This window comes from Glandiceps talaboti, chromosome 5 (genome assembly GCF_964340395.1).
Source record: "Glandiceps talaboti chromosome 5, keGlaTala1.1, whole genome shotgun sequence".
Lineage (NCBI taxonomy): Eukaryota > Metazoa > Hemichordata > Enteropneusta > Spengelidae > Glandiceps > Glandiceps talaboti.
In genome coordinates this window covers 21,064,449-21,076,792 of record NC_135553.1, presented here as the reverse complement: position 1 = coordinate 21,076,792, position 12,344 = coordinate 21,064,449, and the positions used below count along the sequence as shown (strand labels likewise).

At 34.0% G+C, this 12,344-nt stretch overlaps 1 protein-coding gene across 3 annotated transcripts in view; it reads right to left on the bottom strand.

The window, feature by feature from the left end:
- Positions 1–12,344, bottom strand: part of LOC144435217 (von Willebrand factor A domain-containing protein 3A-like) — a 39,048-nt gene that overhangs the window by 25,629 nt on the left and 1,075 nt on the right. For 2 of the 3 annotated variants that reach the window (XM_078123799.1, XM_078123800.1), the window contains exons 2-6: positions 11,970–12,026; positions 10,030–10,137; positions 8,146–8,275; positions 1,713–1,843; positions 812–907 (exon numbers count right to left, since the gene is read on the bottom strand). In XM_078123799.1, coding sequence (XP_077979925.1) covers positions 812–907; positions 1,713–1,843; positions 8,146–8,275; positions 10,030–10,137; positions 11,970–12,026 — 522 coding nt within the window. The remainder of the gene's footprint in view (positions 1–811; positions 908–1,712; positions 1,844–8,145; positions 8,276–10,029; positions 10,138–11,969; positions 12,027–12,344) is intronic. The other variant, XM_078123801.1, reaches the window with a different exon arrangement.

The window sequence follows — 12,344 nt, the reverse complement described above, 5'->3', positions numbered from 1 at the left end:
TACAAATTTCATACAAACTTTCAATCTGAGTGACACGACTTACATTTACATGTTATTGTAGTAGCCCAGAGATTTACATGTACAGTCAATTTCACAAAACTGTGCAGCTTTTCTGTTGGCTACAACCATGTAGAATCAAACAAGAAAATGCATATGCCACACTTTAATAGCAAGATTGAATCTTTTGCTACATTTAGTCTACATGAAATAAACCATTTAAATGTATTGCAACTCTATGCAGACTTTCGGGCACCAATGTTTTTCTTAGTATCAAACTCCCAATGAAGGCCACGTAAAATGTTCTTTATCTGTGGTGTTCATTTGATGTCTGTATGTTGGCATGTATATAGTTCATTTCACTTAGACAAAATGTAGCAAGAAACCATACTCATTCAATCTTGCTATCTTAAAGTGTTGGTTTCTGCATGGTTGTATCAAACACAGAAAACACTGAACGGTATTGTGATATTTGCTGTATGACAGTCAAGTCTCTGAATTAGAAACTCTAACATACAGCATACTGTAAACCTAGATATTTTCACCCTGAGAACATTTTGACAATATCACAGGTGTTCAACGAGTTCTCAAAGACTAAATTTTTATGACTGTAATTACCAGACTGGTACATTGTGTTCATGTACAAGAAGACATTTTAGTCACTATTTATTTTGGCATTTTTGTTGTCCTGTCAAATAAGTGAAAACAAGTCTTTAATTAGTGAAAATATCCAGGTTTACAGTACATGTATTCAGTTATAAAGAGAAGCACACAAAGATAGGAAAATTACTGGACAACACTGTGTCATACTTACTCATGTAATTTGTACTCAAACTCATTAACAACACTGGCTTCAAACTGTAAATGTTGCACTGGCTGCTTCCCTGTATAAGTTTTTCCTTTAGAAGGCCTGGAACAAGAGCAATGTAATGAATGACTTGATTGAATTTTAATACATAATTACAAGAAATTTACTCTTCATTTTTACTAGTTCATTTCAATATATGTATAACTCTAAAAGCACAATGGTTAAAGCATTATCCAGAAATACATTTTACTTTTTAAATAAGTCTTACGAGTAGTTAGAAATAGAACTACATTGCAAAAGCATTAAGTTAATTTCCTAATGAAAATTCATCTCCAATATAATGGTAAAGCATATTTATTTACCAAATCAAATTAAAATTTCAGGTTCAATTTTCATGTTTGTATTTGGAACAAAAGTTTAATTCGATACCATAAGGTTAATTTTTTAATGAATAATAAAATTTCAAATATACACTCAGTCGCTAGAGAGTAAGGTTTGGGATTTCACCACAACTATACTTGTACAAAGACGTGGTTATACTACACACATGTAAATTGACAAATGAGAGCTGTCATAATCAAAATACCCACACTACTTTATAGGGATTTTAAATCATCTCTTTATCTATAAACAAAGGAATTAAACTCCTTACATTGCTTCACCAATTTGATAGACAACTGAGGTCATGATAGTGATTACAAATCAGAGACATTATCTCATTTCAAAACCTCTCTAAAACACATCAAAGGCACAATTACATAGACAAAAGAGTGACCTATGACCTAGAGAGAACAAATGAGTGACCTGTGACCTAGAGAGATCAAATGAGTGACCTGTGACCTAGAGAGATCAAAGCAGTGCAGACAGGGAAGTGATTAAAATAACAAATCAAAATGTCATTACTTACACTGCTATTGTTCCTTTACTTAATAAATCTTTTAAAGTGAGTTTCATTTTGTCTATGCTATGACCACCAGTGTTTAACCAGTCTTCTGAAGATTGCCCCTCATTAAACATTGCAGCCATATCACGATTCCTCTGTCAAAAAAAAAAAAGTAAAAAATATTAATGATAAAAAAGTTCTATTTACAGATAGTTAGATGATCCCACAATGTTGCACAAGTTCAATATCATTTAGGACAACCCCCCCCCCCCCTCCCCCTCCCCCTAAACTAACTAACGTTCACAAATGCGACATCAACATGTTTATATAATAATGATGTAAACCATGATGGAAATTGTAGCAGTCACACCACTACAATCAATGCAATGCAAAAACATGATGATAAACACATTAAAATACTAACCGGAAACCCAGCACTGTATATCATATTAGAAGTAAATTTTAATCAACTTATCAACATCTCATTAGCAAATACAGAACCTGTTAGCATTGATGGCATGAAAGTTTTCAAAATTTGGTTATCAGTTAACAGCCAGAAATTAATATCCATACTCAAATTGAATAAAATAACCATTTTATGAACGCAAGTTATGCCATTGTACTAGTATAACATTCTTATTTTATGAGTAAAAATCACTCATTTCAAATTTTTAACGATGATGCATGATTTAAACATTTTTGTTTCATTGAATAGTTATTCCATTTCATCCTATATTAACATTCTCACTTCGTACATCAGTTTCTATTTGAACCAACGGCTGCCAGCATGTGTCTACGTCTGCCATTCTACAAACGACCACCAACATGTGACTATGTCTTCCATTCTACAAACGGCCATCAACTGTTGAAATTGTGACTACGTGCATGTCTGCCATTCTACAATAGCCATCAACATGTGTCTAGTATCATATGTCTGCCATACTTGTAAGTTGTAGCCTATGATGTCATACCAAAGTACAATCATACTACATATTAGTTACAAGTAAGTGTGAAGTGAAAACTAAACTGTGACTCATCACACCATGCAGTAATTCAATCCTACACCATACACTATCTGACTATACAACATCTGATTTCATTTAAATATTGCTTTGACAAACACTATATTGGGATAAAAGTGGATCTAATCATGCCAACATTAGTAATTAGTTGACTGTAAACATAATTTGTAATTACAGACAAAGTAATGACTTGTTTTGAAATGAATAATACATATTTCACTTTAATCATCTCTCTCTCCAAGTACCATATGAAGGTCATACAGTTGTACAACTTTGGAAGGAAAGAATTTTAAATTCATACTTCAAAGCCAGCTTTCCATCTACTGTAACTATGGAAGGTACAGGACAGCATGGATACCAAGTTACCTTGACAACCATGGAAATACAGGACAGCATGGATACCAAGTTAGCTTGGTAACCATGGAAATACAGGCCAGCATGGATACCAAGTTAGCTTGGTAACCATGGAAATACAGGACAGCATGGATACCAAGTTAGCTTGGTGACCATGAAAGCATGGATATAACCATGGAAAGACAGGACAGCATGGATACCAAGTTAGCTTGGTAACAATGGAAAGACAGGACAGCATGGATACCAAGTTAGCTTGGTGACCATGAAATGCAGGCCAGCATGGATTCCAGGTTTAATATCCTGGGTTCAATATTAGCCTAGTTCATATTTCCGTATGGTGAACACTGGGAAGAGGAATGCAACATTCATGTCAAAGGCCTATTAAGTATTAAATAGTTGTGAAAATTCTCTACTTTTATCACACTTAGTACTTTTCATCCTCAATATTTTAAAACAACATAAAATTAATTAAGGAACATTTTGTATTAAATCAGTCTGTACCTAATACAGAAAGGACATGTACTGTTTCCCAACACTGACCTTTGACCTCCCTTGTCAGCTGATGACATCTGACAGTGTCGCACTGTGTAACTTAGCAACAGTTTGTTAGTGATAAGAAATGTCTAAATAAGCTGTAGATAGTGACTGCTATGTTCATATCTGATGTACATGTAAATGCCTGTGTAATAGACATCAAGGTATTCTACAAGTTTGAAAAATAGAAGGGCAGTCTCATTTACATATCAATTTGCATATCATTAACATATAGCTAAAATTGAATATAGGGCCTACAATGACTCATACACAGGTACCAAAATATATGGAAAAAAAAGTCTAAAGAATGATATTAACACAATTAATAATATCATAATTTATCAGGTAAAAGTTCAAGGAACAAGATTGAGAGGTGACACAAATTTAAGGTCGTTAATTTGTGACTCATGCACATGATGCAAACAGATACCCATGTTAAACCATGCCATTGGCCTAATAACTACATTGTATTGAGTAACTTTTCAAGTCTTGGATTCTATTGTACACTTGTTAACCCTTTCATTCCTAGAGACGACATTGGAATAAATAGAAACTTGATTGTAAGAACATTTTCTAAAATTTAAGAATATTACTTCATTGGGAAGTAATATTTCTTGAATTCTGATCTAAAATAAAGTTGATCTTTTTCCAAAAATTACAGAGAAACAAGAATTTTTGTTCAAAAATTTTGGCGGGAAAGTTTCTAGTCCTGAAAGGGTTAATGCATCAGTAAATTAGTTCTACAATCAAATAATTTTATGACTAAATAATGGTATTTATCACAAGCAAACTTGCTTGGTTTTTAGCTTTCCTTTTTTTTTTCTATTTACCTTGGATTGACAAAACAATATGTACCTTAATACATTCTGCATGGGCTCAAAAACAGAAATCTAAAATGTACATGTACTGTAACAGTAAATGTTCCAGTCAGATAGTATAGTAATATAAAGTGTGTATGATGTTGACCGCCCATTCTAAATTGAGTCATTATAACTATGCTATGTGTGATGACAACTGATGAATTTATTAAACATTGTGGTGTTTATTATATTTAGATAAGATAGTTGGGTTGCTAAGAACCTAACCCAACACACACTTCACCAGGTATGCTGACACTATGTCTACGTTTGTTTTAGAATTACTTTGTCAACTGTAATGGTCAAGTCTCTACATCTACACTAAGCGTTGACAGGTTTAGTTACACAACCTAGGGGTGTTTGAGTGTTTGGGGATCTTGCAGGACTGCTGACCAAACATCAGGTGTATTTGACAAACAGAATTCAAGATCTGTGCAAATTGAGTGTAAACCAGTGTAAATATGAGGTAGGCAACTGTACTATACAGACTGTGCATAGACGGGTGCATGTATTATTAAAGGTAGTCTGGATGCTAACTGTGGTTTCTAACCACTGGTATAAATGGTAATGATACTGTATAAGAACTAGACTATATCAAAGGTGGATGTTTTCATAAATACAAATGTATTACAGAATTACAACTTTCTTGAATGAAACTCAAGTTATGGATAATGTTTGGCACACAAAAAAAACCCAGGACGACGGTGTTACTAGTGATACACATGTAGTTTCTACTGATGACATTTTGTCTTCCAATATCACACAACTATTAATTTCAATATTCATATATTCATAATTGATGTTACTTGTAAAAGTTCACAATGACGCTGAACAGGTTCCAATTTTGAGTCGTCTTGGAATCTTCCTGAACAACTGGTGTCTCAAAGATAAAGACAAAAATACATCAAATTGCTGCATTTGAGTCAACAGACTTCCTATGAAATATTCATACATATTTCAATTTCATTAGACAATCAAATAGACAGAATAAAGTTCAAAATATGCATTTCTTTGTCCACCTAATGTAAATGCTTGTCAGACATGGGCTCTCATTACATTGAGTTGGAGCCGAAGAGTAATTGGGACCACATTCTCATTAGTATTCAAGTACATCAAACAGTAATATATTCCTACCTTGTGTAATATAAGCTTACGAATGTGGATAAAATTTCCATGACTGAAATCTTTGTCTACGCAGTACCGACATCGCATAACTAATGGCACAGACATTCTCACACTGTTCTCAACACACACAAGCATTGGTATGAAGTTAGCATTTTTAGTTTGGAGACGACAACTTGAAAATTTAATAGCTTGTATTAATTTATGAAGACTGTTGGACATACCTTCCATTGTCTAGTTGGTGTAGAACAATATTATGAGGTTTTTAATTCACAGAATTTACATCTATGAGTAGCAATAGTGACCTTCTAAACGACATAGTCATAAAAATCACTGGAAACTTAAAGGGTGTTTCGTGCTGGAAATTTCATTGCATCATAAATTTATCCATCAACAACACACTGCATGCCATGACAGACTTTGACAATGATATTACTAACAATTCAACACTCTTGGTAAACTGTGCCTCGGGGACTGAAAAATTCTTGACACATTCCTAACTATTGTATACATTCAAGTATTAGCATCAATCATAGAATACTGGTATTTGTTGAAAGGTAACGGACCTTCAACGCAAATACACAACTTTCTGGTTGTTTCTGGTTGTCTGTATTAGTCTTGTGTTTGTTTGTACTTTGTTTTCTCATGTATTCCTTTTTTTCTTCTTATAAGATGAAAAAATATAAACAGAAAATTAAAAAAAAAAAATTCAAATTTAAAAAAAAAATGAGTGACTTTTATTCTCTGACTATCTCATTCTCGCAAGCAAGTGTACATATTTCTGCTAAAGCATGTGTCTTGGATCAACGGTGCTGTTGAAGAGGCTGTGGTTTACAACGACGTGACTATCCATACATGTCTATATTTGGCAAGAAATTAAACATAACTGAAGATAGAAACTATGTTTTCCTGTGGGTTGTGTGTAAAGATTGTTACATTTTGTTATAAAGTGGCCATATGGCTGAGGATTGGGTATTTATTTTGAATTTTGAATTTATATATAAAACAATTTTATTATGGCTTCCTACTTGAAAAATCAATGTGAAACAACATATGCCAAGTCCTTGTTTGTAACTCAATGAATTACTAAAGATTGATAAATGTGTAAAATGTTTATATTGTACGTACAATAACAAACCTTTTTACACATATTTTTGTAGCTTTTTGCACTGTATTGAGTTACAAACAAAGACTTGGTCTATGTTATTTCATATTGATTTTTCAAGTATGAAGCCATGATAAAATTGTATTGTAAATTAAAAATCCAAAATAAATACCCAATCCTCATCCATATGGCCACTTTAGTTTAATTTATAAAACAATTTTATCATGGCTTCCCACTTGAAAAATCAATGTGAAACAACGTAGCCGAAGTGTGTGTTTGTAACTCAATAAATTGCAAAAGATTAATAAATGTGCCAAATGTTTGTTATTGTATGTACAATAACAGACTTTTTACACATTGTTTAACTTTTTACAATACATTGAGTTTCAAACACAGACTTGGTCAATGTTGTTTCACATTTGCTTTTTCAAGTAGGAAACCATGAATAAATTATCAAAAATCCAAAATAAATACTCAATTACTATTAAACAAATCACTGTACAAAAATATGAATTTTTTTCTTCAACATATATGATAACAGCAAATAGTCATATCATGGTGATACATTTATTTTAATATGTTATAATAAAACAGTTTTATGATGAACTATATCATCAATTATTTAACCATCCTTCATCAGTGGTAATTACCGGTAGGTTGCTAGGATACTTCTTACTGGATGTTAGACTACATATACATCATTACATGTATTTTAAAGTGTGTAAAATACTTGTCAATGAATGAATGAGCTATTCAGCAAGTGACAGACTTCAAATACTATCCTTCATAATCCCTGTGTCTCTATAAAAATCAACTTGATCTCACAAATGTATCTTCTCAAGTGTTCTCAGCTGAATAGATTGCAAGGATGATGACTAATTTACATAACAATTTACATATCAATAACATGGTAATTTACATAATGATATGGATAATGATCAGCCTATAATATGCATGTCTTCAACATTGAAGCATGGTCTGACATTTTTATATATAAAACATACAGACATGGACGTTGGGATCAGCCATTTCTTTTTCAGGTGAAAGTATTATTCATTCAAAGAACTGTGGACTGTGTTAGCACTATGCTTTATCTATAGTGGGGGGGGGGGGGGGACGACGACGACACAGCATGTCAGAAACCTGCCAAGCACTGCAGCCTGGTTGGCAAGGACAGTGTGAGCACCATTCTTTCTCCACAGTGGGTAATACAGCATGGCAGAAACCTGCCAAGCATTGCGGCCTGGGTCTCTATAGTGGGGAGAACACTGTTCTCTACATACAATACAAGTGTGAATACAGCCAGTGGACTTGTTTGCTTAGCAAATACAACAACATTACATTTGCTGGGGGTCTAATAAACATATTCTACACTTCTCTGTGAGAGACAAATACAGTCAATGACCATGGATGTGTGCAGAATAGTTTACTTAATACATGACATGTCAATAAAGTCAACTTACCACCATTTGATAGGTTTGATTGACAGATGTTATAAGCATAGGATTGGTCGGAGCACCTCCACCTCTGGGTGCTATCCATTTAGATCTAGGCCCATGTGAGTATGAAGTGTTTTCAAGATCTTGACTGGACCTGAGGATTACACAAGAAAAAGTTTTTAGTAAAAACTTTAAAGGGACAGGGTCAGCAAATACTGAGTATTTTTCATCATTTTTGTTTCCAAATAAAAGGTTTTTTTATATTTTAACCTTCACTATCACTTCTCTAAAACACCAGCAGCCACTGGCAAATCTCCTACCATATAAACGGCTGTGATACTGTAGTCTAATATATAAGAATAAAACACCGTCATTTTATTCAAATAGTGTAAGAATACAGTATCACAGCAGTTAATACGGTGGTATTAAATTTTGTCAGTGACTACTATAGTCATTACGTATGTGACAGTGAAGGGTAAACTATAAGTAACCTATTTATTTGGAAACAAAAATGATGAAAAATACTTACAAGTTGCAGACCCTCTTTAAGGTCAGTATGTTGTGGGTGGTACACATGTTTCAATGCCTGTTGCCAGGGACAACTGTATAAATTATATCAATCAAGCAAACAGTATAACTTCAGCAACCAATCTGATAAACTTGCTGGTCTTTGATCCAAAGTCAGATATGCAGTATACATGTATGTACGTGTCACTTCTGTGTGCTAAACTCGATTATATTTTACCTGCTCTGTTGATTTTCTAAATTCTATAGCTTTACAGAACATACTAACAGAAATATAATAATATGTTGTTTTTATTTGTCTTTTTATTTCAATTACATTTTTAAAAAACATTTTTACATGAATCAGAGAAATGACTGTAAAGCAACTCCCAATGGTCTTGCATTCTTTTCAAGTATACATGTACACATGTAGTTCTAATGCTAGTAACTGTAATAAAATGCACACATACATGTACTTTCCTATAAAGTGCTCACAGCACTGTACTGTAATTAGCCCTGGTAATAATGATAAAATGTATTCTACTTTCTCAACTCTCTGGAGAGCATACATTCCTTGCTCCCACCAATATGGACTTATACAGCTGGGTAAAACCAAGACACATGAAGGTGATTCTAATTGTGTCCAAGGACTTGAGCTATAGTGCTAATCAACAGTAAGAATTGGCACAGCATGGCTCAAGCAATCAATGCATAGATATGAGCCAGACACCCTAATCTAATCATTCCTTAAATGTGATACAAGTGACTCGAAAATCCTAGAAAAACGTTGGTGATTTTACAACTTTTTAGGGACTATTTTGCACATTTTTACTGTCAGTAAAACTGTACATAATGCACCAGGTCCTGATAAAGTGTTAGCATTTCACAAATATTTCTTCCTATTCACATTACACACAGTATAATTTCCGCAATATTTTTCATCATTCAGTCAAGGAAAATACGAATGACCTATGAAGCCTTTGTCAGTACGAGTCACACTGACAACCCTTACTTAGGTCACAAGTATTTTCCAGCTGAAAGAAGAAATATATTGGAGAATAGTGTAATTATACCAGCACCAGTAATATCACAGAAAAGTCGGGGAAAACAATGACAATTTTGAACGTTAGACTCATATTTCGAAAACTGCAGAACCAGTGACATAGACACGCGTTGTTGTAACATAGAACAACCAGGGTATATATTCCATATTTTTTGTTGAACTTGGCTTGTACATGGTATACTTCAAAGCATCTGCATGCTTTCCACCATCTCTGAACTGTTCCAAAGTTTGTGTAACTCCAAAGTCCAAACTTGTTTTTATTTACTGTACGATTGATATTGTCAGTATTTCACTATAACAAATCACAGTCTCTAGCCAAAGACATACATCTCAGTGTTTACCTTAATTCACTCTGTCTGATACCCCTCTCTGTGTCTTCCCCCTCCTCTTCTTCATCTTGTTCCATATGTGTTTCACCGTGTTCTACATATTGCCTAGATACCAAATGCCTGAAATTCAAATGTATAACAATGAGATCCTACACATGTTTTGGGTTTTAATTTATATGTTATAATTACAAACAACTAATTCCCAGTATCTGTCTGTGTCACTACTGAGCTAATTTGCTAGCCAAGTGTCAGTCAGAGTCTGGCAATACTGGGCATTGGGCTGGTTTGCTAGCCAAGTGTCAGTCTACATGTATGTCAATACTGGGCATTAGGCTTGTATGCTAGCCCAGTGTCAGTCAGAGTCTGTCAATACTGGGCATTGGGCTGATTTGCTAGCGCAGTATCAGTCCATGTCAATACTACGCATTGGGCTTGTTTGCTAGCCCAGTGTGAGTCAGAGTCTGTCAATACTGGGCATTAGGCTTGTCTGCTAGCCCAGTGTGAGGCAGAGTCTGTCAATACTGGGCATTGGGCTAATTTGCTAGCCCAGTGTCAGTCTATGTCAACACTGCATAACGGTATTGAGGTGGTTTGCTAGTTCTGTGTCAGCCTGGTGTCAATACTGGGCAATGAGCTAATGCAGGTATAATAATAATAATTATAATAACTTTATTTGCCATATGCTAACAAAGCATTAGAAATTGATTTTTCACATGAGCTCATAAAAAAACAAAATGAGAATAAAACTACGAATATAAAAGAATTACACAACAGACAATAAAACACACACGATACTAAAATACAACCATTGCATTGACCCTTCCAGTCGCTAACACACGCTGTGAGGTGTTAGTGCCAGCTCAGACTTACATGTAGCACACTGTAGCATGCAGCTACATAGTACATGTAAAGCCTGATGCTACAATTAGCCAAGTTGGAAAGTTTTTCATGCACTTTAAAAGTGTTATGTATTTGCATGCACATTGAGCACATTCAATAAATGTTTACACATTGTTTGAATTGCAATATTTACACGGTACACCATTGAAAAGATCTAAAAATTTAGTGAAATGAAATGGAATATTGCATGGACCATGAATTTTGATGAAAGGCAAGGTGTATCTATAATAACTTAAGTTATATGGATGAAGGTCAAAATGTGTGTAGCATCATTATATGATGGAGATTTTAAATGCTATCCCTATGATCAGGGTCAAAATCTCCAAATTCATTCAAGAATGAATGTGAAGACTGTAAAACTGCAATGGGATTTTTAAGCATCACAAGTGTGTGAGACATATTTCTTTATTGGTGCTTTTGTTAAAAGTTTGTTTTAATACAAGCTTAAATTTCTCCCTGGGTCCTCCTCGCTTGCCACCGTGGTTTAAAAGTTGATTCATGGGAAAACTGAAAACTTTTACCATGTTTTCCATTCTCTACAACTGCATTTCAGAAACCTACAGCTAAAACACTGTTCTGCTTCATTATGCAATGTCTCCACACTTTTATGCAGTTTTATACATACACAATGTATGAGAAGCAAAAAGCAGGAACCCAATGTATGTATGTCATATGACTTTTAACAACCCAGCATGGATATGTATGTATGTATGTATGTATGTATGTATGTATGTGGGTATGTATGTATGTATGTATGTATGTATGTATGTATGTATGTATGTATGTATGTGTGTGTGTGTGTCTGTATGTATGTATGTATGTATGTATGTATGTATGTATGTATGTATGTATGTATGTATGTATGTATGTACATGTTTATCTGCATGTCTGTGTCTGTCTGTCTGTCTGTCTGTCTGTCTGTCTATATGTATGTATGTAGGTATGTCTGCCTATCAGCAGGCTCACCATACATGTGTATATGTAATCATATGGACAACACCAATGATGTAAAGATTTCAAATTTAACTGAAACCATTCCAAATGTACAGTACCTGGTTTCTCTTGGCAAGACTAGTTCATCAATGTCAGATATATTATCTGATAGACTGCTGTGGGCATACAAGGAATCACATACAAAAATTGTTGGTAAAATAAAATAATGCTTCTTCTTATGTCAATATTGAGTACACACTTGGCAGTGTTCAATAATTTTAGATGGAAAAATAATGTTTTTACCAAAGGAGTGTAATTCTAAGTAACAAAACTACCTAGCTAGAATAATAATTGTTTTTTATTGTACAGTTAGTCCAATGTCATACATTCATGCATTGTAATAACCTGTATAACAATAATATTGTTATTTAGCCTGCCTTACACAATGTAGGAGTCTATTTCCAAAGAATTCCAAGTGCTACATACGGTTTATA